The sequence below is a fragment of the Gobio gobio genome (genome assembly GCF_949357685.1).
Source record: "Gobio gobio genome assembly, chromosome: 6".
Classification (NCBI taxonomy): domain Eukaryota; kingdom Metazoa; phylum Chordata; class Actinopteri; order Cypriniformes; family Gobionidae; genus Gobio; species Gobio gobio.
The window spans coordinates 17,732,220-17,758,836 of record NC_137102.1 but is presented as its reverse complement, the minus strand read 5'-3'; the positions used below and the strand labels follow the sequence as shown (position 1 = coordinate 17,758,836).

Below are 26,617 nucleotides of genomic sequence, written 5' to 3'. Positions count from 1 at the left end.
CTAGGAGAAAAAAATACAATGCTCAAAATGAATGTATGTGCGTTCATTCAGCATTACCTTGTATTTCTCTAAGTTGAATAGGCAGTGCCAAGTATGGTTCCTCATGCAACATAAATGTCATTATGAGTGAAGGCAGTGGTGTCACCATGACAACCACATCCACAGCAACTTTTTTTGTTGGTTTGAGACCAAAAAGCTCATAATGGGAAGCGGTCGACACCTTCCTTTTTCCATTTTTTAAGAGGGTGTATTCGATCAGAAAAGACTTTCTGGCTCAAATCTATGTCCAGATTGTGCAATGCACATTAAACTCCGAAGCCAACTCATGCAGGTGAAATAGTTGCAGAAAATAGATCAATCTTCCTATTCTGTAGTGGTTCTTATATGACCGTAAAATCATGTCACAAAGAGGGTCAATCAAAATAATGTCCTGGAAGTGATTGGCTCCTGGCATAGAATATAATGTGTGAGTTCAATAGGGAGCAAAAAGCCTCTCTCAAAGCAAGAGGAAATCCCAATCACTCCGTTCCTCCAGTGAGCCACAAAGACGTGTGCTGTTTGGCACCACTGCCTGCTAGAAGAATCAAATTACTCTCTAGCCCTAGAGAGAGACTGCCATATTGAGAGAGGGAATTCAATGTGTCGCAAATCTAATGAGGGGAGTATGCACACGTGTGTGTGAGTTTAATTTGGATACCTCACTAATGTAAAGTTATGAATATGTGAATGACAAAATGATTCACTCAGGGCAAAAGCTGTATAGATGAATTTGCTTATTCAGGGGCCGTTTACACGACACTGTTTTCAACTAAAAATGTGTTTTGGCCGTTCATTTTTATGACAACAGTTTTAAGGGCCAGTTTTTGAAAATTGTATATTTCGTCCCCATGTAAACAACAAAAACGCAATTTGTGGAAACAATGCAACGCGCATGCAAAGGGACATTGCCACTGTACGCTAAAAAAAGCAAAGGAAAAACTTTTCCATTTTTAGTACATCGTTGACATGTAAACAAACCCTTAATCTCTTAAGCTAAACATCAGTGTTTTAGAATAGGCTGTAAACGTCTCACCCATCCTGTAAGCCCTCGGCTGCTGTAGGAGCGGCTGCCTCCACAAATGTCCCCATCCGGCTCTTCGAACGTTCTACATTAAGCTGGCTTTGAGTCCCTAAGAATGAGACGGAAAAAGCAGGCATGTGGTTTTTGCATATTTACACGGATTTCAGTATATTCCGACCTGAAGTGAGACTTGAATTGCGTATACCCACACCAATCAGCTTCCCAAATTTATAATGAGAAACATATAAATAATGTGTTGTCAACAAAGAGAAGCTTAGGTCTCCTAGCGGTTTTCCCACCCAAAAAAAACCCTCTATAGTTTAACATTTAAATCAAAGAAATGAATACAGCCATAAATATTAGTATTTAAATTTTACTGTAGTTCTATAAAATAGTAATCAATATTATTATTAATGTTTTTTATAGTACAATCATTTTATTGTATTGTAGTATGCCATTTGTATTTGAAATCAATTTGTTAAATTTTTATAATTTAATTACTAATAAAACAAAATATTATGATTAATAATTATTATTACTATTGTTGTTATTATTATTGCCAGGGTCACGTTGAGTTTCATTGTGTTTTTCCTTTCAGTTTAGTTTCCTCCAGCTGTGCCCCAGCCCTCCACTCCTTCAACTTTACCGGGCTTTTCCTTCCTTTTGGCTCCACCTTGTTCCTCACTCCCTCTGGCATCATCCCGTTCTCTAGGCCCCCGTCTCTGCCTCGATCCCTCAACCCGGCGGCGTCACCTTTAACCGTCTAGCCTACGAAGACTCTTTCGGCCGTCGTTCTGACAATTTCGCCGGGGTCTCAACGTCTTCTGGCTCCACCTCAGTCAGACAGCCCCAGGCTTGTTCCACTTCATGCAGCGACTTGATGACTCTTGATGAAATTTCGTCCAACTTGAAACTGCACCCGACGCCACATCACTGTGACGTGTAGCATCAAAGGACCACGAGAGCGATTCGAGAGCAGGCGGCCGATTCAGTCGGCTCAGCTTCTCAAGAGCGGCACAAGCTCTAATCATAACACAGCTGTTACGATTGGCTGGATTCACCGGATGACAACACGTATTTCCTGTTTATTCTGACAGCTTCAGTTCCACTAATGCTTACAAATCTGTTTTTATAACAGTAAAAGCTCTTTTCATGTAGTCGCGATGTTATATTGTGTCATGATTATCAAAATAAACTGATAAAAAAAACGTAGACCCCACTTCATTGGTATTTGAATATATGACTTATGTTGAACTTTATTCTTGTACAAACAGACGCTGTATTAAGCAGTGTAAATGAAATTGTCTATGAAACATCTGTGTATTCGACAAATATTGCATTTATTTCACTTCAGCTGTGGTAAAGTATGCAAATACATCGTATGCCTCACTACGGGAAGCGGAAAGTGTCCGACTTCGCATCTCCATTTTCAGCTCCTCCCCGACTGCAAGCGACAACACTCGTCGATCGGTTACATCCAGCCACAGCCGATGTGTTTTCAGTTATGTGTTCCTATGTTCCTTTCAGCTTAGTTTCCATCTCCTTAGTTGAAACTCCTAAACTCCGTTGTTTAAATAGCAAATGCACTCGCACCCATCTGTGTGCCCATGGGCATGCTGGTCTGAAAACAAGGTGTGTTCAGGCGCATTGTTGGCGCGTTGCTATTTTGAGGAAACTGAAAACGCCATTGACCAAAAAAACATGCCAAAAGCACAGTATGTTTTGTGGTATTTAAAGGGCGCGTTAGAAATATGTGCCTATTGGCGAGTGCACAACGCGCGTACACTCTGCTTATTACACACACAGGGACGCACAGCAGCACACAACAATTTTTAAAGGATTCCTTTCTGGAGAAGCGTTCAGTCTTTCTGCTCGCAAATTCCACCATGTAAATAGCGAATCCGCCATGGTGCAAGCACAACTGGCTTTTAAAGGGAATCGGAAATGAGACTCTGATTGGTGTATTGCATGTTACGCCCAAAAACACACCTATGACTCATTAAGAGAATAGGTACAATCCTTTTGGACCATGTGCCTGGCGTGACGACCGTTTTTTAAGCAAAAGTGGATTCAGACACTAAGATGCGCTCAGATCGTTAAAAGAGTCATTCATGTTTAGATTGCACAGCAATGTGACTATTATTATTATTATTAGTGGTAGTATTAATACTAGTAATATTGTATAATCATATTGAATTGGGAATAATTGAATAATTAGCTGATGCCTGAGAAAGGGCCATAGACACAGACAGAGACCACAATATGAGACTGCTGTTCATTCGCTCAACACATCCCTGTTGCCTGTTTACATGATTCAGTGCATGACTGCTGTGTGCTCTGAGGGCATAATACAGGCCGTGAAAATTTACTGCATAATCATATTTTTTATAGCCTTTTGCTGCCAAGCCACACACACACACAGTTTTAAAGAATACTTTGAATTCATATAAAGCCTGACGGTCTGATAACATAAATGTATCTTCTCTGCAAAAAAAAGAAAGAAAATCAACTGTAGGAAATGAGGAATCATATCAAATTAGAGGGGTCTTTTTTCCAGATTATCAATCTATTCATCTGAGCACAAATCTCATAACGACTGTGCATTATGTATGGGGCAGAAACAGATGTGCAGACTGAAGCAGGAAATGGCCAGTGAGGAGGCAACAAGGACACACAGTGGCTGCTTGGCTTGGCTGGGATTGACACTTTTCGATGTAATTTCCACAGCAGGGCAAAAAGTGAGCTTTCTGATTAAATGAACATGGTTTCCTGGTAGCCCATCTCATGGCTGCAGTCATTTCATAACTAAAAGTGCTCAAAGCCATGTTTCAAAATACTGTTAAATAATGTTGCTAGTTCACTAATCTATAGATCACAAACGCTGATTATGGACCCTTTTCACAGACTGTGATGATGCGTTTCCACAGTTATCAACGTTGCAAATCTAGTTAAGTTTTTCACATATATATATATATATTTTTTTATTTTTTTTATTTTATGTAATACACATTTATAACGCTATATATTTGGTCATATTACCTTGTCAGTAAATTATAAAAAAATAATTAATGCTGCTGTAACTGGTGGCTCGCCAGTGACATCAGTAATTAAATAAAAGTTCTGCATGGGTAGCTTTGTGAAGCTAGACACGGGACAGCAGACGGCAGTTTTAATTTCCTGATATAATACACAAATAAGTAAGCAGCCTCTTTGAATGAATTTCCCTTGTGTTGCAATGCAAAAGTGAAGAAAAGAGGAGCACGAAACAAACTGGCCAAATAATAGAAAATAAGAAAGAAAATAATACAGAAAAAACACCTGATACAAAAGAACAAAAAAGCAGCCTCTTAGAGTAAAATTTCCCTTGTTTTATATCAAATAAATATGTACACTGATCCCCATGTGCTATCATTTCTACATGTTTAGGCAGAAGACAAAAATATGACTCAAAAAGAGTAAAATTGCAAAAATAAATCACACACGTAAGTCAAATAACATTATACACATGAATTGGAGGGAAAATATAGACATAAAATAAATAATTACAATAAAGATTGAATAAGATCATGAAGTTAAAAGAAACCTACCTCTCCCACGAGGTTACAATGCAAAAGGGAAGAGGAGGAGGCATAACAGGAAGTTATACTTGTTAGACATTACAACAATTCAAGGGAAAAGCACTCATTTCAATCAGGCAGACACATGAGGGCTGCGCTCAGCCCCGACAAAATGTTGCAAAACTTTTTTAAACGAAACGGTGATGCGTTGAACACCCTGTTCTGATGACGCAAGAGTTGCAACTATGGCAGCTGAGAAGGCCATTCTTAAGCCGCGTTTCCACCGCAGGAACTTTCCCCAGGAACTAGGAACTTTGGGCTGGTACTCTGTGTGTTTCGACCGCAGGAACCAGGGTCTAAATGAAGTTCCGGATAAATATTTCCCCCTCCAAACGGCCCTGCTCCCGGGGTAGTACTTTTTCAAAGTTCGGGAACTTTCGGGGGTGGGACTTGGGCGCTGAACATGCTCATTGGTTGAACTCACGCAGTATTTTATTTCAACCAGCATTTTTAAAAGTCTTTTGCGAGGTTCGTTCGTTCTGCGTTCAGTAAATATCAGTCTTGCTCTTTCTGTCTGATGGCACGCGTTCGTCTCAGCAATCGCACTGTCAATGTCCGTAATAGCTGATAATAACAAACGTTGCATTATTTTAAATCTAGCTTTCAGAATACGCTTTAGTATCAGTACTCGTCTCTTTTACGCCGTTTTGTTAATTACCTCTTTATTAAAACAATACATAACTTCCAAAAGCAGCGCTGCTTGCATCTCCTCCACTTGTTAAGCCGCCTTTCCACTGCACACGACAAACGACATCCGTTGTACCGGAAGTCATTCATTTCCAATGGAGAGTCGTACAGGGGTTGCGTGGGGTTCCGACCATCTGCGAATGCGGAATTTTCGGATCCGATCCGATTTGAGCTTCGGATGCGTTCAAATATTTGAACTTGAGCGACTACACGTTTGCGACATGCCGGATGTGATGTATTCTAAAGTTGTCCAATCAAATCAGTGTGCGCAAGTTGAGAATTCTTTTTGTTTATCACATTTTATTTAGTTTTAAAACTTTAAAAAATGTATAATGGCTCGGAGGAAACATCTTGGCGAGTATCTCCGTTTAGTGAATGAGCTGCCTTAACGTTGAAGATTTCCGTGAATATTTTCGGGTCTCACGAGAGAAATTTAATGAGATCCTTCAGGTTGTTGTATTGGCCCAAAAATGACCAGGCAGGATACTGCATTCCGGGAATCCATCAGCCCGAACGTCTGGCAATTTGCCTCAGGTACAAACCCAAGTTAATAATAATAATATATTAGGCCTAATACACACATACACACACACACACACGTGTGTATATATATGTGTATATATAGGCTATACACCCTCACCCATTCTGTGTACTTGTTTAACCGCGAGGATAAGCTTCTCTCCCATGTTGCCGTGTACGATCATAATGAAATTTCCGTGCGACTGCCACTAGGGGGCAAATTCCGACAGTCGTGCCCGAATGTCGTGTGCAGTGGAAAGGCGGCTTTATTGTTGCAGACAGTATCGTGCAAAAATGATTCCTGTCCGTCTCTGACTGGGAGGAACAGTTGCGCGCAGTCCCACGTCTCTGGGCTTATTTGCCTAATCTACCCGGTACTTTAGACCGCAGTGGAAACGCAGACAGTAGTAGATCTGGGGGGAAAAAAGTTCCTGGTACAAATTGTTCTGGGTAATTTCGGTGGAAACGCGGCTTTAGTGTTCTTTTTGAAGAATTTTCATAGCCTGATGAAATTGGTCGGCTATAAATACGTGTTTAATACTGCAAAATACGCTCGATGTAACAGTGAAGGGATTTGTGGAAACTGTGGTTCCTATTATTGTGATCCAACATTTGCCTCACATTTCAGGATGAAAAGACAAACATGTCTTCTATTGTCAATTGTTGCATATACCGAGCTGCAGCGGACACATTTGTAAACGGCTTTACTTGGACCCATTGTGCGAGCTGTCTCTTTAATACCGCATGGTTTATATACATGTTGCTGCTGATTGAGCTGACAGTTTTGACACGCCCACCAATCAAGAAAAAGCGTAGCCTATCTCAAACCCTGTTGCACACCGTTTCCAGGAAACATGTCGTTCAACCCGGAAACCGTAGCAAAATGTTGCGCACCGTTTTGAGCTTGAACGTGCCATATGTAAATGTTGTGTGAATTTTACTAAATAATAAATATTCAACAGTATAATTTCTACCTGTTACACTAATGTGAGGTTTCTTTTGTTAATCCTAGTTTCTCCTAGTCCTAAGGATTTTACCATTTTTTTTAACAATTGCTGCCTGATTAAATATTTCAGAGCTTGGAATTATATATTCATAAAAATATTAAATATATAAAAATGCCTATGAGGTTTTTGGAAATGTGTTCATAAACACGACTTTTCCAGGGCTATAAATCACGTTTTCTCATATCAAGGTTTTCTAAGACTGTGGGAGCATAGGAAGGAGATGTTAAAGGAGTATATCTGGATATTTAGTTGTTTTAATGTTGTTGTTATTTTAAAGCATTTTGTCAAGAATCGATGGTGTACAGACATCGCACAACGAAGGAGTTCCACAAACAAAGTACTTACAGCTGCCTTCACCTGCTATCAGAAATTTTGACTTGAGAGGGCGTTCATGTCCAATTTAACTAGGAAAAGTAGTATTTACAATAATTCCGATAGCACGAAAGATAATTTAGTAATAGATACTGCACATGGAACACAGGAACATGAACAAAAACATCATATAACACAGCATAACTCTGTATGACACAGTGGACTAAAAGACAATCCTGGATCTATGCTGGCCCGCACAGGTAATTCCCTATCAATTATATAATAAAAAAACATTACTGTACTGTAGTTACTCAAGTGAAATTTTCAGAAAAGTTGAAAGGGGAAATTAGATTATGTTAATTTGATGATTTTAGTAACTTAATTAACCTGACCTGTATTGTCGGCCTCATGCAGGTGACTCATGTAGAGACTGATAAAATCAAGAAGTGGGATTGGCATGGCACAGGAAGCTGTTCGGAAATAGTTACCTGCTAGAACATCATTAATTTTCATTGAGCAGGATGAGTGATTAGCCACAATCTTTTGAAACTGTCGTGGATGAACAACATTGGGGCTGCACCTAGAATCATGAAGGCCAGGATCCACCACTTTGGCTTTGCTTGGGACATACTAACAATATATTTGTTGCCCTTTACAAATTTCATATATTTGCAGATTACTGTATGGAAATTCATTAGAAAAAAGCTGCAGGACCTAAAATGTGCTATTTAAAAATATAAATACAGACTATTACTGTTACATATATGGTGGTACTCACAAGAAGCATGATTCAGATAATCCAAGATAAAAAAAAAAACTTTAAAAATAATCACAGCGAATACACAAGAGAACTATAGAAACTAATACTGAACCCGAACCCTAACCTTACAGCCAACTAAAACTAATAAGAGTTAACATGTTTTTGCATATTAATGAGAGTTAGTTGACAGTTGCTTATAGTTAGTAGAATGTCTAAAGTGTACTATCAAAGTAAAGTGTAACCATGACATTTGATACAGCAAAAAGAGGTTTAGCTGTATGTTTTTCATTATTGGCAAAGGTGTACATTTGCATGTCATATTGAGTACTGATACTGTACATTTACACATTTGGCAACCCTTTTATCCAAACGGAATTACATTCAAGCTATATACTTTTTAGTTAATGCATTGCCTGGGAATCGAACCTATGAACTCTTGGCATTGCTAGAACCATGCTCCACTGTTTCAGTTACAGGAACACTGCTTTTAATATATTCTTCTTTTATGGCTGTGGTTGTGTTTCCATTAGGGCACTGACATTGCTGTTTTATATTAAGTTCAACAAGAGTTGCCGCGATTATCAAACAAAACAATTAGAATGTAAAAATTTGTCTTCATTGGAAATGGAGTTTTAGTTATTACCCATTAAATCCATAATGCCATTTCACATGAAATAATCGAATGGCAAGGCTCTATAATAGCTTGGAGAGCAGGCCATAGAGAGTGCGAATGAGAAGCAGCGGACAGCTCTACATTGACCCTGAGAAAATATAGTCACTCTAAAATGGTGTCATAGGAAATCAGTCTTCAATTGTCAGACTGGAAGCAGAGAGATGTGTTTGAACGGGTTTGTGTGTGCGCATCCACGTGACATAGAAAAGCCACTTACCCTCTCGTGTGAGTGTAGCCACAGGCAGTTCAGGGGCTGGATTTGAATTTGTAGCCATTGGATGCACTCTGAAGTTGCCTGGGAAAATTAGATGATGTCATATTAGCCTTAGTGTTGCAACATGGTCTCTCATTACATAAGCAAACGAATCTCATGTTACAACACAGCATAATCAAGATTGCCTCTTTAGTTAAATTTAATACAGCATTTAATTATAATTGATAGGCACCACGGTTGTGCACCATTCAGCATTGAATAGAGAAGATGTTTTAAGTTTGCATTTGATTTTAAAGTCGGTGTGAAACTGATGTTGCAATATTTTTTTCTTCCCGATTGTGATGTATATTGGAGTAAAATGGCTTCTTGAATAAGAAACATTTTTAAAATTTTAGTTTAGGGTCCAGTTCTCACTATTGACTAGTTGCTTATTACCCTGCATATTGACTTTTATTAGTATAAAGGACATATTAATGCCTTATTCTGCATTACCATATTCTACATCCCTTAATCCTACACTGAAAAAAATGATTCGTTGAATTTACTAAAAAAATTTATCGTAAGTGGTCGCAATCAATTTATTTGATCTCAATTTGAACAAAAACACATGCAATTCCCATAAAACCAATTAATTTTTTTAATTAAAATCAAAAAACTAAAATTTACATTATTTAAACAAGCACAAATTAATTATGCTTAATTTAATCGGGCCATAATCATTTCTTTCAGTGTAACCAATAACTTAACTACCTTACTAACTATTAATAAGCGGTAAATCAGGAATTTATTGAGGAAAAAGTCAGTTAAACTAAAGTGTGACTGAAAACAAATATAGGGCGGGACTTGATTTTGTCCATCAGGAATTGATTGGATGGTTGTGGTTTGCTATTGCTGTGATGTCATGTGAGTGACAGCTTGTCCCGCCCTCACGCCCTTAAACAAGTCATCAGAGAAGAGAGTCCTTGAAAGAGGGAGGGGAAGTTAATTTGATTAAAGATTACGAGGGCACGTGATAGAAATAATGATGTGCACGGATAAATCATTTATAATAAATACTGCAATATTCCATTAAAAAAATAAGAATTGTCCATTTTTTTAATTTAATTGTGACTTTAACCGAAACACAAGGATATTCATATAATTGCAAAAAGTGTAATAATAATAATAATAATAATAATAATAGGGAGAAATGGAAATTCTATTTTACAAATGTTTAAAAAGTTGTTTGAATTTTATTTGCCTTACAGACAGACAAATATATATTTTACATACAAATACAGTGGCAAGAAAAAGTGTGTGAACCCATCTGTGAAAATGGGAATAATTTCAACTAAATAAGAGGGATCATACAAAATGCATGTTATTTTTAATTTAGTACTGTCCTGAATAAGATATTTTACAATAAATGTTTACATATAGTCCACAAGACAAAAAAATGCTGAATTTATTCAAATGACCCGATCAAAAGTTTATGAACCATTGATTCTCAGTGCTGTGTGTCGTTACCAGGATGATCCACGGCTGTTTTGTTGTTGTGATGGTTGTTAATGAGTCCCTTGTTTTTCCTGAGCACTTAAAATAGACCAATGTTCTTCAGAAAAATCCTCCAGGTCCTGCACATTCTTCAGTTTTCCAGCATCTTTTTCATATTTGAACCCTCTCCATCAATGACTGTACGATTTTAAGATCCATCTTTTCACACTGAGGACAATTGAGGGACTCAAACACAACTATTAAAAAGGTTCAAACATTCACTGATGCTCCAGAAGGAAACACGATGCATTACAGTTTTTCTCCATTGGTTTGGCTCATTTCTTGAAACAGAAATTACATTCTCAAAACAACATGGACAAATCTCCAAACCACTGGGCAATTGTTCACAACAGAATAGCATTTCTCATTCATTTCATCAAATTGCAAATGTCTAAGTACATGTATCAATGTCTCAGTACATCTTTGCAATTGATTAAGTACAGGTAGCCTACATTTAGCACAGTTTGCAAGTGATTAGATCTTGTTGATCTAAACTGATTGTTTGATTCTCAGTCTAATGGTTGTTCGCTCCAAAGCGTATCAGCGTCATTTCATTGTATAAGTCATCACATGCACAATAGTCTGTTCAATTGTCAAAATTAGTCAAGAACATAATACCATGAATACCATATATGAATCCCTTGGAACATTTGATACATTTATTACAGCAATTGACAGTCAGGTAAAACTAGAACTTGACTAATGAAGGAGGACTTTCACACATCTCAGATGACCAATCAAACAGTATGTTTAGTTACCTGACAGGTGCTGTCCATGACTGTGAATGCTGCCAAACATATATGTAAAGAGATTGACCATGCAGGACCAGTACAATTTCTGAACATGGAGGCACCTGGCCAAGTAAATGAACAAGAGAGGGGAAGAGAGTGGAAGAGAGGGGAAGGGGGGATGAGAGGGGTAGAGAGAGGAAGAGAGGGGAAGGGGGTAGAGGGGGGTAGAGAGGGGTAGAGAGGGGAAGAGAGGGTAAGGAGGGTAGGAAGAGGTAGACCTGGAGTAGGATGTGGCCAAAGAAGACAGGGACCAAATTTATCAGATGTGATTCTACTGAGAACCCATGGGTTGTCATAGAGAGAGGCTGGACAGAGACTTCAGCCCAACCTCAGCAGATATAAAAAAACAAACCTTTGAAAATGCATGAATTAATCGAATGATTTTACAAATGTGGAGAGAAATAAATATTTTCATCAATATGCAGTACTGGTCTTGTGTGTACTATTTGGTCAATATATTCATATACTTTACTCAAACAATATCTCTGGAAAAAAAAATCGAACCCAGATTATATCATTAGAAAAGTAGAAATTTTGAAAGTGAAGTTTAGAAAGTGTTTACAGTAAGATTGAGAACAGCAGCATGTGGACGGCCAGGAAGGTGAGGACGGTAATTTTCATTGTATTTTTTTGTTTGTGTGTTATATTACAGTATATTATGCTGTATAAATTTTCTTTTTACTGATGTATGGAAGTTACTTTATGTGTGTGAATAATAATGGTTACAATTTCCTTGGCGGTCTGAGTGCAATGTGTGATGTCAAACCTTGGAGGCTACTCTTACCCTAAAATCCTATTTCTTTTTTTCAGTTTTATACACAATTGTATTCTGTTAGCTAGACAAAAATGAAGGAGTGGGCTAAGACTGAAAGGTGGACATGAAGGATATTTCAATGGTCCTCTGTCATAGTGACAAAACATCTAAACATTTTGACTTGCAGTGCTTACACAATGCCAAAGGGACGAAGCATTTTGGGGGCACTGACTGTTTAAATGAGATGGAAATTTAGTTTTGACACATGAGTGAACTGTTTTGGGAGAGGTATGAGCTTTTGCAGGTGAACCATGGTGTTGTGCCGAACCATCCACGTTATTTTGGCAAAAGCACCAAGAGTGTTGAGAACGTCCGGTCTGTTTCAAGAAATGAGCCAAATCAATTGAGAAGGATCTTTGCCATTTTGGTGGCACTGACCATTTATATGGGAACAGAATTTAGTTTTGAAGCATGAGTGAACAGTTTTGGGAGAGATATTAGCTTTTGCAAGTGAGCTAGTGTTGTGCTGAACTGTAAGACAGTTTTGACAAATGATCTTACAATTTTGAGAATGTAATTTCTGTTTCAAGAAATGAGCCAAACCAATGGAGAAAAACTGTAAGACCCGGGGGGTGAAAACTTTTGAACAGAATGAAGATGTCCAAATTTTTCTTATTTTGTTTAAATATAAAAAAAAATTTTCATTTAGTACTGCCCTTCAGAACAGAACAGAACAGAACAGAAGATACTTACATGTTTCCCTGAAGACAAATTAATTACAATTTACCTTGATCTTCAAATTCAATAGGTTTTCACCCCCCGGCTCTTAAATGCATCGTGTTTCCTTCTGGAGCATCAGTGAATGTTTGAAACTTTTTTAATAGTTGTGTTTGAGTCCCTGTCCTCAGTGTGAAAAGAGGGATCTTAAAATCATACAGTCACTGCTGGAGAGGGTTCAAATATGAAAAAGCGGCTGGAAAACTGAAGAATGTGCAGGACCTGGAGGATTTTTCTGAAGAACATTGGTCTATTTTAACTGCTCAGGACAAACAAGGGACTCATGAACAACCATCACACAACAAAAAAAGTCATGGATCATCCAGGGAATGACATACAGCACTGAGAATCAATGGTTCATAAACTTTTGATCTGTGTCATTTTAATAAATTCAGCTATTTTTTTGTCTTGTGGACTATTTGTAAAAAAAAAAAAATCTGTAAAATATCTTATTCAGGAAATATGCATTTTGTATGATCTCTCTTATTTAGTTAAAATTATTCATATTTTCACGGATTCTGCAAGCGGTTCACATACTTTTTCTTGCCACTGTACATAGCACACCATTTAAAAGTTTGGGGTCAGTATTTTTTAATAGTAATTTGTATTATTATTAAAATAGAAGTTTTTTTACTGTTAAATAAATTCAAATAAATTCAGCCTGTAACTTTTAAACAGAATATATTATTTAGGCCTTTGTTTTTATACATAAATGCACAAATGAATAACCTGCTGAATTTCTTACAATTATAATTCAGTAAACTTTAAACTAAATAACATTCTTATATTCTGAATTTTGCACACCAGTGTTATGGGTGCTATAAAATATAATATATCATGTAGTCTCACCTATATTGGGCAGTATGTGATGGAAGTTGAGCCATGTTCTTATGAACGGGTAGATGGAAATGAGGAGACCTGCAGAACAAGAACACACAGAGAACAAAAGATGTGGACTGAATCGCTCACTACGGGTTGTCATCGTCCTACATGTCCTGCTGACAAGACCTGCATGTTCCCACCTTGGGTCTTTTTTAATTGTCTTAACCAACCAGACAGCATGGAAAAGCAGACCAGCACAGTGCCATGGAGCATTCCAGTCTTTTCAGAGAATAGCTCTAATATTTCTCTCTGTTCAATGGCTCCCTGAGTTAAAACTGCACACTAAAGACGTCCCCCGTGCATATTGCATTACACTGCAAACTGATGAACCGCAATTTACGCATTATTGTGGGCAAGCAGAAAGAAGCAGAGCACTTCAGCCCTAAAACTTCTTGTATTCTGGCTATAATGAAAGTGTGCAGTTAAGTTTTTTCTCTCCTGTCTGTGTCCTTGTGTTTTCGAGAGGTGTGAGGCTGATGGCGAGCCAGACTGCAGGGGCTGTGCTGGATTTTGATTATGTACCTACTATTCAAGCTGTGAATCAATCCCTGTTTTAAAAGGATGATGCACCTCTGCTGGCTTTGTGTTTTGGCCAATTTCTGTTATGAGAGGCCACTGGCAGGCATGATTGCGGCATGCTGAGGGGCTTCACCACCACGTGTCTCGCTTGCGTTTCCTCTCTCTCCTACAATTTTCCCTTTCTGGCTCTTCTTTATCATTTTTGTCCTCTTATCTCCTTCAGTCTTTCTCTCCTAACTCACCCCAGACTTATGAATCCATCACAGTGGCTAATGCTTTAGAGTGTGGCGCTGCAATTGATCTGTCCCGTTTGACAGAAGAGATGTTCACGCACCAATAAAGACCTCCGAGCCCATGTGCATCCATGCCAGCGATGAGACGGCTTCAAGAATAGGACTTTATTCTGGGTAGATTTGACACGAATGAAGGAGGCTGTGATTGTAGGTTGTTACTGACACGTTTGAATATTCAAACCATCAGCAAGATTGCGATTGTGATTTTTTTATACAAATTCAATAAACAAGAATTTAATAGTTAAACTGTAAAAATAAAAATGGAAAATGGTTGTTTTCTGCCTGGACATTATCCAGTAATTTCACGGAAATTGCATCACGCAACCTAATGCAATGTGTAATTCAAAATACATGTAAAACACCTGTAAAAAAAAAAACAATACAGAAAATTCCTTCATATTTTGCCCTATTTTTACAGACGTTTTTTTTACAGTGTATATTTAATTGAATTCTGAATATAATATATGTTGGTAATACTTTTCAAGAAGTTACTATCTGGAGTCTGAGCTGTTTTGGGGCGCTTTAGAATTTTTGACATGCTTTGACATTTGTGCTTTTTTTCAGTTGCTTATAAACATATTAATGGCAAAAGTGTCTACTCTGGATTCAGCACAAACTGGGCTACCATAATATGAGAGCAACGTGTATGTACATTCTTGTATTTTTGAGAGAATAACATTTATGCGTGGTTTTTGAAAAAACTAAAAAAGTCTCTGAACTAAGGTCTCAAAAACACACAATAGATATGTGTCCACAAGACTTTTGACTAATGGGTGTTGTTGCCTATGTTTTTGCTTCAAACTGATGTGAGAATCATTGTGCCTACACATTCACATAAAACAATATATTAATTTACATTTTGTAAGACACTTTTTCTTGACAAAGGCTGTCCGCGAAGGGGTGAACGATCATGAATAATGCTGTGAATCACACCTGAGAGAAAATAACCCATAATGACCTGCATAATGAATGAGCCTCAAGTATGTGACTGCTAGTGATTGAAATGGGTACTGCAGTCCAAATTAAAAATATATTTGGCCCCGCCCCCTCCTCCTTAGACTCGATGCTCACGCGGGTTGCCAGTTTGAGGCCACGCAACAGGAACAAGCTCAATTGACAATGGAAGTCGAGAAGACTTAAGTTGATTTGATTATGTAAGTTGATGAATTTATCCACATTTTAATGTGCTTCCGTTCATAGAGATTTTAGATGGATTCCGAGGCTTTTTAGGTTGAGTAGAATCTGCGATCTCAGACCCAGTTTGTTTGTTTGATTGTTTGCTGTTTTCCGCCAACTGGCAAGCTGTGGTGTCGAAATACTATTGGGTGAACTGGCAACGTGCCATATGGCACAGACCAAAACAAAAACAGACATTTTGACACGGAACGCACATTTCAAAGTAAAATAGCGGTCTGTACCATTGTTTTTCAAGGTTCATAGCTGCCAATCAGCCTGATCATCTGACTTGACGGTTGAATATCATGATGCATAACGTACCTGCAAAGGCCTATACAGGTTATGCTGACTTTTCTCCAGCAGTGAACAATAGATCAAAGGCTGATGGTGTGTTGTTCAGCTCTATTGTGACAGGGTCCTGTGTAGATTACATACCCACCATCGTAAGCAGGTGGCTTGGATTACAGACCTGGATCGAATGATGGATGAGCCTTTTTTTAAGGCAAACCTCAACAGTGAGTGACTGCAGGAGGATACTTCACTACACCTCTGTATTACATAAAAAACATGCAGCCATTTCCAATATCCCTCTTAATATGGGTTCATTATTTATTGTTGACAAATGGCAAAGGATAATGCCGTGAGAAGGAAGTGTGCTGATATGGAGCAGAGATTAGATGTAGTTTTAAAAATGCATGATATGCAAAAGAGCCATGCACTGTGGAATAGTCAGTGAAGCAGCAAAACCCTGAAGATTCATGCAGCAAATTCAAAGGATAGTTCGCCCAAAAAGGAAAATTATGTAACTCACACACCCTACTTTTATTCCAAACCTGCGAAGCTTGTGTTTAAAATGTCTACGCTGCTTTTTCTTTTTCATACAGTGAAAGCGGATGGGGACCAGAGATGGTCAAGCATCAAAAAGCTTGACAAAAGTACTCCTTATAACTCCAATGTTATATTTCTAATCTTCCAGAGTCATATGATAACTTTGTGTGTGTAAAAGACTAACATTTAAGCCATTATTCACTGAAAATCTTGCTTGGCAGCCATGGTCACCATTTACTCTCATTGTACAGAAAAGAGTAGCTTGGACATTCTGACAAATATCTCCTTTTGTGTTCCAAAGAAGAAAAAAGTTGCGTGTATTTGGAACGACATGAGGGTGAATAAAAGTTTGATTCTTTGTTGACTTATAGCTGACTGAATGTGTACTAAAGACAATTAAAGATGAATGTACAGTATTCAATGATGGAATCAATCATTGGAAAATCCATATCAGATCACTGCTAATCTAAATATTGGGGTGATGTACACCCCTTAGATATCTATGGTGTTATTGGCCAGTCAGACAGAGAGAATTGCTACTCACCAAGCCCTCCTGCCCCGAGGAAAATGCCCCCTACAGCATCTGCATCACAGTTCTTTGACACGCCAATGATGATACAACCTGCTACAATACTGAGCAGGGCCGAGCCCACCCGCAGCCCATGGTACTCCCCAATACTGACCGCGTTCATTAAGCAGGTGGAACCTCCCACCTGCCCCGTCTGGCTGTCCCACACACGCTCACGAAGGAAGATCACTGTATGGACGTTTTAACTGTTAGCGAAATGGGTTAACATAGACTCTACTTTCTCCTCAAGGCTCTTCATACATCTTTAAACACTGGGCTCTGGTTACCATGCCGGCTTCGTGCTTGTTCCCTTCAAACTAATTTGGGTCTGATTGAAGGCGACTAATCATTTGAGTAGAAAGGCCAAGCCAGGCCTAGACTCATGATACTCGAGTGTTTACGCTGAATGGCCAACAAGGCCATGCATTTGTAAGCAAATTAACTCAGATAAATGCGTTGAACAATATAGTTTGCTTGATCCTTAAAAATCCATTATTGTGTCCATGCAACATCGATGTGTATTACTAGTAACAACATGACCCAGAACATCTCATCTCCGCTGCTAATTCTAACCTAATAAACAGGCACAAAGCAAACTGTATCTGTTTTTATTCACCCATTCAGTTCATCTGAAATACATGTTTTTCCTCACTTTTTAACTCACATTTAACTAATCCAAAGTGTCAAACATTGTGCTCCTATTTTAAAATACTCATCTGCATAAAGGACTAAATTACCTGATGTTCCCAATCTCCTGCAGAGGATGTTTTCAAGTGCTGCCTACGCAAGAGTCAGAGTGTCACCACTGGGGACAAAGGATATAATAAAACTAAAAACACATTGCATAACATGGGTTGAGGTCACTGATAGACACTGATCATATGCTTTATGAATGAAGCTGTTTTTTCGACCGATCAGGCATAACATTATGACCATAATCTTGTGTTGGTCCCCCTTTTGCTGCCAAAACAGCCCTGACCCGTAGAGGCATGGACTCCACTAGACCCCTGAAGGTGTGCTGTGGTATATGGCACCAAGATGTTAGCAGCAGTTCCTTTAAATCCTGTGAGTTGCGAGGTGGGCACTCCATGGATCGGACTTGTTTGTTCAGCACATCCCACAGATGCTCGATTGGATTGAGATCTAGGTAATTTGGAGACCAATTCAACACCTCAAACTGGTTGTTGTGCTCCTCAAACCATTCCTGAACCATTTTTGCTTTGTGGCAGGGTGCATTATAGTTTCCATGAAAGGGTGTATATGATCTGCAACAATGCGTACGTGTCAAAGTAACATCCACATGGATGGCGTGACCCAAGGTTTTCCAGCAGAACATTGCCCAAAGAATCACACTGCCTCCGCCGGCTTGCCTTCTTCCCAGAGTGCATCCTGGTGCCATTGTGTTCCCCAGGTAAGCGACGCACATGCACCCGGCCATCCACGTGATTTAAAATAAAACGTGATTCGTCAGAACAGGTCACCTTCTTCCATTGCCTCGTGGTCCAGTTCTGATGCTCACGTGCCCACTGTTGCTACTTTCAGTGGTGGTGTGTGCAACAAACTGCGATGCACTGTGTATTCTGACACCTTTCTATCAGAGCCAGCATTAACTTCTTAAACAATTTGAGCTACAGTTTGATCAGACCATGCGGGCCAGCCTTTGCTTCCCACGTGCATCAATGTCCACCCACAACATTATCGCCGGTTCACCAGGGGGAGTGTTGTATAACACTGTCATTTTGACAAGTCAGACAAGAGCTGTGATGTTATCATCAATATCATATGCTTACATAACCTTTTTGAGCTCACAGGAGAAGTTGTATTTCACTGTGAGCAACATTGTACATTTTATGACCAAAAAAATGATTTTCACTAAGGAAAGTAAAAAACATTTCAATATAATTTTTTGCCTAGCAATCATTGTATTGTAGATGCAGATATTTGACTAGCATAATCTAAAGTAGCTATTTCACGCAAACTTCAAACCCACGTGCTAAAACAGTTAGCTAAATTATGTCTGTTAGGTGTGGGATAGTTGTAACAGTTTATTAAAAATGTTACAACCAACCCCTTATGATGATTCCAGTTATCAATCACATCCCCCTGTTTTTTCGCACATTGAGGGATTTATGTAGTAAAAATGTTTGCATCATAGTTTATGTGCATGTCTTCTTATCGGATAAAACAGTATCCACTTCAGTTGAGCACATTTGTATATGATATCCTAAAATTCACATATGGTAACATAGCTAGTGACTGAAATTCTGTTATGTGACAGGAATACAGTACACACACATGATACACATGGCAGTTGTTTTTGTGCTAAATTTAAAGTTATTAAATAAAAACAATACAATCATTTTTGATACTTTAAATTGTTCACTTTATATAACTTCAATAACTTTCTTGCATAAATTTAGAGTGTGTGGATCTTATTTCAGCAAATTGCCTCTCTGTGTTACATCCAGGGGTGGAAAGTAACGAATTACATTTACTCGCGTTACTGTAATTGAGTAGTTTTTAAATCTGTAATTTTACTTTTACTTAAGTTTGTTTTGTTTGAAGTATTGTACTTCGCTACATTTTAAACCATATCCGTTACTGAGTAAAAATAAAGAAATAAATAATACAAATTGGGGAAAATCGCTCTCTGGAAACTACTGCATCGATTTGAAGGGCGAAAATCACAAAAAGACAAGACAGGCGTCAGTGATGCAGACCAAGCTGAAAGCAAAACACCATCGTGAACCCCTGGCTAATATGGAAATACTTTGGATAAAAAAAAAAATTATAGTATACCCATCTAGGCATGGAATCTGAAGGACCCCTGAAGGTGTGCTGTGGTATCTGGCACCAAGATGTTAGCAGCAGATCCTTTAAGTCCTGTAAGCTGCGAGGTGGGGCCTCCATGGATCGGAATTGTTTGTTCAGCACATCCCACAGATGCTCAATTGGATTGAAATCTCGACATTTTAAATGAACAACTTTTTACTTTTGTTTACAATCTCCGTGGTTGAGGAGATTCCCCCCTTCTATGTAAAGCGCTTTGAGTGCCTAAGAAAACGCTATATAAATGTAACAAATTATTATTATTATTATTATTATTATTATTATTATTATTAATTATTATTATTATACTTTTACGTGAGTAGATTTTTAGACCGGTAATTTTACTTGTACTTAAGTAAAATTTCATTGAAGTAATAGTACTTTTACTTTAGTAGAATCATTTATTACTCTTTCCACCTCTGGTTACATCTATCCCCAGCTAGTGTTACAACTCACTCAGTGGGGTTGTAACAACGGAACTCTTTGTGTGTGACATTAACTCACATAATTCCACATAAACGTTCATCAAAAACGTTCCACGCTGTCAAAAAAAAGTTGCTGCCTTAAATTTTAAAGTACAATCAACTTGCATATTTAAGTCAATTCAACTTAGATTGCATTAAACTTTAAAACATTAGACTTTAAAAAATGAGTTGAATCTTGTATAACTTATAAAAAAGTTGAAAATTGCTTAACTTAATTTGATTAGTTAAAGCAATGTAAAAATGTATGTTGATATAACTTATTGATCAAACCATTTTTTACAGTGGAACGATGTATAAATAACGTTTTTGTGTTTTGAGAACATTATAGAGATAACTCTGAATGAACGATTATATTAATGTTACTGGAAGAACGTTTATTCATAACTTTAAGAGAACCTTGACAGAATGTTATCCCGCTGTTAGTCAGCTCAATTTATTTCAACTGTATAAAGTCCATCAATTATAACTCAAGTTCAATAGTGTCATTATTAGTTCAAGTCAGTTCAATGTTCGTTCAGTTCAATAACTATATCACTTTTACAAACAGTTCACATTTAGTTCACTCATTCGATAGTGTCAGTGCAGTTAAAGGGATTGTTCACCCAAAAATGAAAATTAGCCCATGATTTACTCACCCTCAAGTCATCCTAGGTGTATATGACATTCTTCTTTCAGACGAATAAAATCGGAGTTCTATTAAAAAAGTCCTTGCTCTTCCAAGCTTTATAATGGCAGTGACTGTTGCTCTGTTTTTGAAGTCCATAAAAATTGCATCTGTCCGTCGTATAACGTGCTCCACACGGCTCTGGGGGGTTAATAAAGGCCTTCTGAAGCGAATCGATGCGTTTGTGTAAGAAAAATATCCATATTTAAAACTTTATAAAGTAAAGTTCCAGCCGATCGCCTTCCGTGGAAAAGTGTTGAAAATGCCTTCTCGCAATTCAAGATGCGACCTGGCTGGTAACGGAAGCCTTTTGAACGGCAGAGGCACTTTCCACATTTTTATCATAAATTGAATACGGAAGGTGATCCGCCGAAACTTTACTTTATAAAGTTTTAAATATGGATATTTTCCTTACACAAACGCATCGATTCGCTTCAGAAGGCCTTTATTAACCTCCCGGAGCCATGTGGAGAACCTTATTAGACGGACAGATGCATTTTTTATGGACTTCAAAAACAGAGCAACAATTACTGCTATTATAAAGCTTGGATTAGCCTGGACTTTTGTAATATAACTCCGATTTTATTCGTCTCAAAGAAGAATGTCATATACACCTTGGATGACTTGAGGGTGAGTAAATAATGGGCTAATTTTCATTTTTGGGTGAACTATCCCTTTAAATCAATAATATTACTGAATATTAATTGTTACTTGCCATTTCGTTGTAATTAATTATGAAATTAACAAGCAATTTCTGAGTGAAAATTGTTTCTACACCAATTATCTTCAGTGTATAAAATGTTAACACTGACAGTGATGCTGTTCCTCTTTTTAAACAACTGTGTCATTTGGCTCATTCAAAATCAGCAGGGACATTAGCTGTGTTTGCTTTGGTACAGTTTTTTTAATCTCTTCCATATTAGGAATGGAAAGGTCATCTTCATTCCGTCTCTTTAATGTAGATGCGCTTAAGAGTGATGATCAAATCCACTAATGTGTTTGTGAAGCCGTGCTGTGGCACATTTTCACAGAGGATCCTGTACTGTAGCAGGCAGATGAGCTCACCCATTTTGACTGATTTGACTTGGAGCTGGAAGGGAATGTGTAATGAGTCTTCCGCCGTCAGGACCCAAGACCATCCACAAAGGCCCCGAGTTGCCATAGGGATGGCATATCCATGGCAACAGAAGGAGCCGGGGGTGAGCGGGATTAACACCAGAGAGTTGGGTAACAAGTGACGTTAACGGGTGAAGAAGAAGAAGTGACACATTTCCTGTTTGTGTGCTGGGGCCCTTCAATACCGTACAGTGTCTTTAAGCATAAAATTCAATAAAAAAATATATATGTTCACTGGACAAAATAACACAGGGAGGAACTTATGTAACAAAAATTCAATTAAGTTAGGTAACTGAAATGAACTACATCAATAGTGCTTTTTTTTGTCAGTTCAACAGGTGGTTATTCATCCCTGAGACATAAACATCTTAAGTTGCATTAGGGAAGGTGCAAATAATTTGTTTTCACCCTTGAGAGCAAAATTAAATCAGAGCCATAGCTCAACAGATCAGATAAAAAAATATCTTTAAAATAAATACATTACAACAGCATTGTAAAAATTAAACGTCAACATATAAAATTGAGAGAATAAAGAAAAGTGTCAAAAATCTATACTGTGCTGCTTTGGGAAGTTCAGTGTGTGTGTGGTCCTGGTAAACCCTACATTACAAAGATGGCAATATCCAAAATCCTTGTCCTTGTGGGGAAATTTTTTGGTCCAAAGAATGCTGTTGGAAGAAAACAGCTTATAAATCATACTAATGATGTTTTTTGAAAATGTAAAAATATAGAAAGTTTTGTGTGATGGGTAGGTTTAGGGATAGAATATACAATTTGTACAGTATAAAAACCATTGTGTCTATGGAAAGTCCCCATAAATCGTGAAAACGTGTGTGTGTGTGTGCGTGTGTGTGCGTGTGTGTGCGTGTGTGTGTGTGTGTGTGTGTGTGTGTGTGTGTGTGTGTGTGTGTGTGTGTGTGTGTGTGTGTGTGTGTGTGTGTGTGTGTGTGTGTGTGTGTGTGTGTGTGTGTGTGTGTGTGTGTGTGTGTGTGTGTGTGTGTGTCGTCCTGGTAAACCCTTCGTTACCGTGACAAAAGGAAAAATGGCAATATCTTAAATCCCCATGGGGGGACATTTTTTGGTCCTCATGTGGAAAACAACTTATAAATCATACTAAGTGTTTTTTGAAAATGGAAAAATGTTTGCATGTCTGTAAGGCCAATAAAACCTTTACATTCTGATATTTTTAACATTTCTACTAAACTTTCCCTTAAAAAGAAATTAATTTCAGTTAATTTTCTTGTTCCTTAAATTCCAATGCATCCTCAGTAGTTTTTAGTGTGTATATTGTATACTTGATTATTAAATATGTTAATACTGATATGAAAGGTGGAACGGTATTTATTCCTTGTGAAAATGAAATATGAAGCTGTTATAAATAAACTGCAAGTATGAATTGATTTGGTTTGTCTATGTGATCATAATTTTTTGTTTGCTAAATTGCAGTCTTTGTTTGGAGTATTGCTGCAGATAGAGATAATTGTTAAATAATTCAGAGCAGTAATTCAGTTCATCACACATTACAAGTTGCGAAGCAAAGCTGAATACAGTAGGCCTACATTAACCTGTTCAAAGTGTAAATGTGTGGCCAACTATTAAAATACCATGCACAGTTTTGGGCAAACAAAATTGTATATTTGTAATACGACATTTTAACATAAAACTGGAGCCAGACTGCACTACAATACTATTAATGTGATGAACAATTCCATCAAAATGCTGTATGCGTAGTATGTACACTCTCAAAAGCTGTCACTGGGATGGTACCCTTTAACAAGATTCTAATATGTACCATTTATGTACATTTTTGGTACCAATATATACCTTTGAGGTACAAACATGCACTCTTTAGGTACAAAGGTGTACCTTTTTTTCTGATAGTGTACCTGTATATTACCCTAGTGTTGGGTGGTAACACTAACACATTACAACTAACGTGAGTTACATATACATAATCAGATTACTTTTCATATAAGTAATGCAAGTTACTTTGTTTCCTCATGTATTGACTGACATCTCTTCTGTCCCCATGTTGAGAGAAATCAGGAGTAAGTGCAGAGGCGTTGTGTGTGCTGTGTAAACATGATGGTTATTGTAGTTCTAGACTAAAGGTGAACATGCATTTACATCTCACTCGCACAAAAACAGATTCAGTATTTCCCAAAATAAATAAAAAGAGTGAAATGCAAACTCATAATATTACACAAACCTGCAATAATTAAATATGTTAAAAGTCCCACTGCATGTAGTCAGTCATTTTATCCCTTAAAAATCATCTTTGATCACCAAAATGACATATTTAAAAGTTTTTTTCCTGTGAAAAAACCCCCGTCATGTCTTAAAATAGCTTAAATGTAACTACGCCCTTTCTTCATTTAATAAACACGCCACAAATCCATTAATATATGCAAATTAGTCCCGCAATGGTATTGACTTATGCATTTACACTTAAAGCATATATAAAAAAACACCACATAGACAAACAACATTAAAAACTTGATTTGCACCACAGGGGGTCTTTAAATAACACAAATATACTTTATGTAATCTCATTTTATTAACCAATGTCTTTGCTGCTGACCTTCGATGATCTAATTCAACCATGTAAGCAAAAATGACTTTAGATAAACATCACACTTGTGTTTCTTTCTTACTTCAGCAATAAAAAAAATATTGCTGAAGGAAGAGTTGCTGAAATTTCCTTTTCTAAAGGGGGCTTATTACAGAAACGCTCTAAAAAATGCTGGGTTAAAAACAACCCAAGTTGGGTTGAAAATGGACTAACCCAGCAATTGGGTTGTTTTAACCCAGCGAATGGGTTGTTTTAGCCCAGCAATTGGGTTGTTTTAACCCAATGAATGGGTCGTTTTAACCCACAGTTGGGTGAAATGTTTGCTTAAAACAAACCAATCGTTGGGTTAAAACAAACCAATTGCTGGGTTAGTCCATTTTCAACCCAACTTGGGTTGTTTTTAACCCAGCATTTTTTAGAGTGTTCTATCTTAGGTCTTAAAGCTGCTGTGCATAAATTTTTTGTGTGTTCAATATTTACAAAAATTATATAATGAGAATGTACAACATGAATCCTTTTCCAAACCGTGTTTTTGTCTTACCCTGAATCATTAAGGTACACTTATAATAAGTGTTTACACTCTAAAAAATGCTGGGTTAAAAACAACCCAAGTTGGGTTGAAAATGGACTAACCCAGCAATTGGGTTGTTTTAAGCAAACACTTAACCCAACTGCTGGGTTAAAATGACCCATTCACTGGGTTAAAACATCCCAATTGCTGGGTTAAAACAATCCATTCACTGGGTTAAAACAACCCAATTGTTGGGTTAAAACAACCCATTCACTGGGTTAAAACAACCCAATTGCTGGGTTAAAACAACCCAATTGTTTGGTTAAAACAACCCATTCACTGGGTTAAAACAACCCAATTGCTAGGTTAAAACAACCCAATTGTTGGGTTAAAACAACCCATTCACTGGGTTAAAACAACCCAATTGCTGGGTTAGTCCATTTTCAACCCAACTTGGGTTGTTTTTAACCCAGCATTTTTTAGAGTGTATATTGGGACTATTTCAGACTGGTCTGGTAGGAACCGCTGCGAAGGAGCGCAGTCCCTGCGTGACTCGCCATAGACATAAAAAGAGAGAAGTAGCTCCAGCTGCAATCTTCTTCCGCAAGACGCATGCAGTTCTGTTTATTAACCGCTAGAGCGCGAAAAATTACGGACCATAATCTTTCAAATAAGATTATGCATTTAAGAAATTTTATTCTGTAATAGCTTTTGTCCTAAATGCGGTCCTAACTGAAATCGCCATGGTTACCAAGCAGATAAGATAGGATTCTAAAGTTAAGATGTTTCTGTAATACGCCCCCAGAAGGGCAGCACAGCTGGAAGGTTTGTTTGAGCGGCGCCCTCTACTGTACAGGTGTGAATTTGCTAAGATTTTACAATTTCAAAAAAGCGCAGATGGGAGTGGAGTGAAGTGCTGCGTTATTAAAGAGCACAGCCGGATCATCTACCAGTTAGCGCCTGGTTTAAGACATGCTTTTTTTGGGCGGTAGGCCTAAATAATGGCGCAAATACCAGTAAATTGACGAACGCAAACCTTAGTAAATCACATTGCATCATTCATTTAAATACTCTACTCCCATAAATTTTGTGTCACAAAAATAATTGTGTCCACCTTTCAGCGCTAAGTTTTTTACTGCGCATCTTTATTAAATCCTGACAGTAGTTTTTTAATGGCAAAAGAGGGTTTGCGCTGGTGCAAGCTGTTAGTAAATCTGGCACATAGAGTGAAGCGGCCTTCACATTCGACAAAAAAAAAAGAACAGGTGAGAAAAGTAATTTAAGTTACTTTTTAGTGGAGTAACGCAATATTGCAATGCATTACTTTTAAATGTAACTTTCTCCGACGCTGCCTGTAGTAACAGTTCATATTATTTCTGTTGCTGTTTTTCAAGTTTTTCTTCTAGCTTCCTGAACCTGTGTGCTTTTTTTTCATTCAGTTCAGACGTGGAGTTGTGCCCTCTTGCTCTA

General features: G+C 37.8%; 2 protein-coding genes across 2 annotated transcripts in view; both read right to left on the bottom strand.

Annotated features, from left to right (window-relative positions):
- LOC307127360 (uncharacterized protein) overlaps positions 1-26,617 on the bottom strand; it is an 866,317-nt gene that overhangs the window by 711,143 nt on the left and 128,557 nt on the right. Inside the window, exon 2 of the mRNA XM_079818525.1 lies at positions 7,205-7,266. The gene's annotated coding sequence lies outside the window, so the exon portion shown is untranslated. The remainder of the gene's footprint in view (positions 1-7,204; positions 7,267-26,617) is intronic.
- Positions 1,069-17,094, bottom strand: kncn (kinocilin; the record flags this gene model as incomplete). The annotated part of the gene is made up of 4 exons (XM_079820427.1): positions 1,069-1,169; positions 8,853-8,930; positions 13,554-13,622; positions 16,947-17,094. 4 exons carry the CDS (start codon positions 17,092-17,094, stop codon positions 1,069-1,071), a joined length of 396 nt encoding a protein of 131 aa, XP_079676553.1.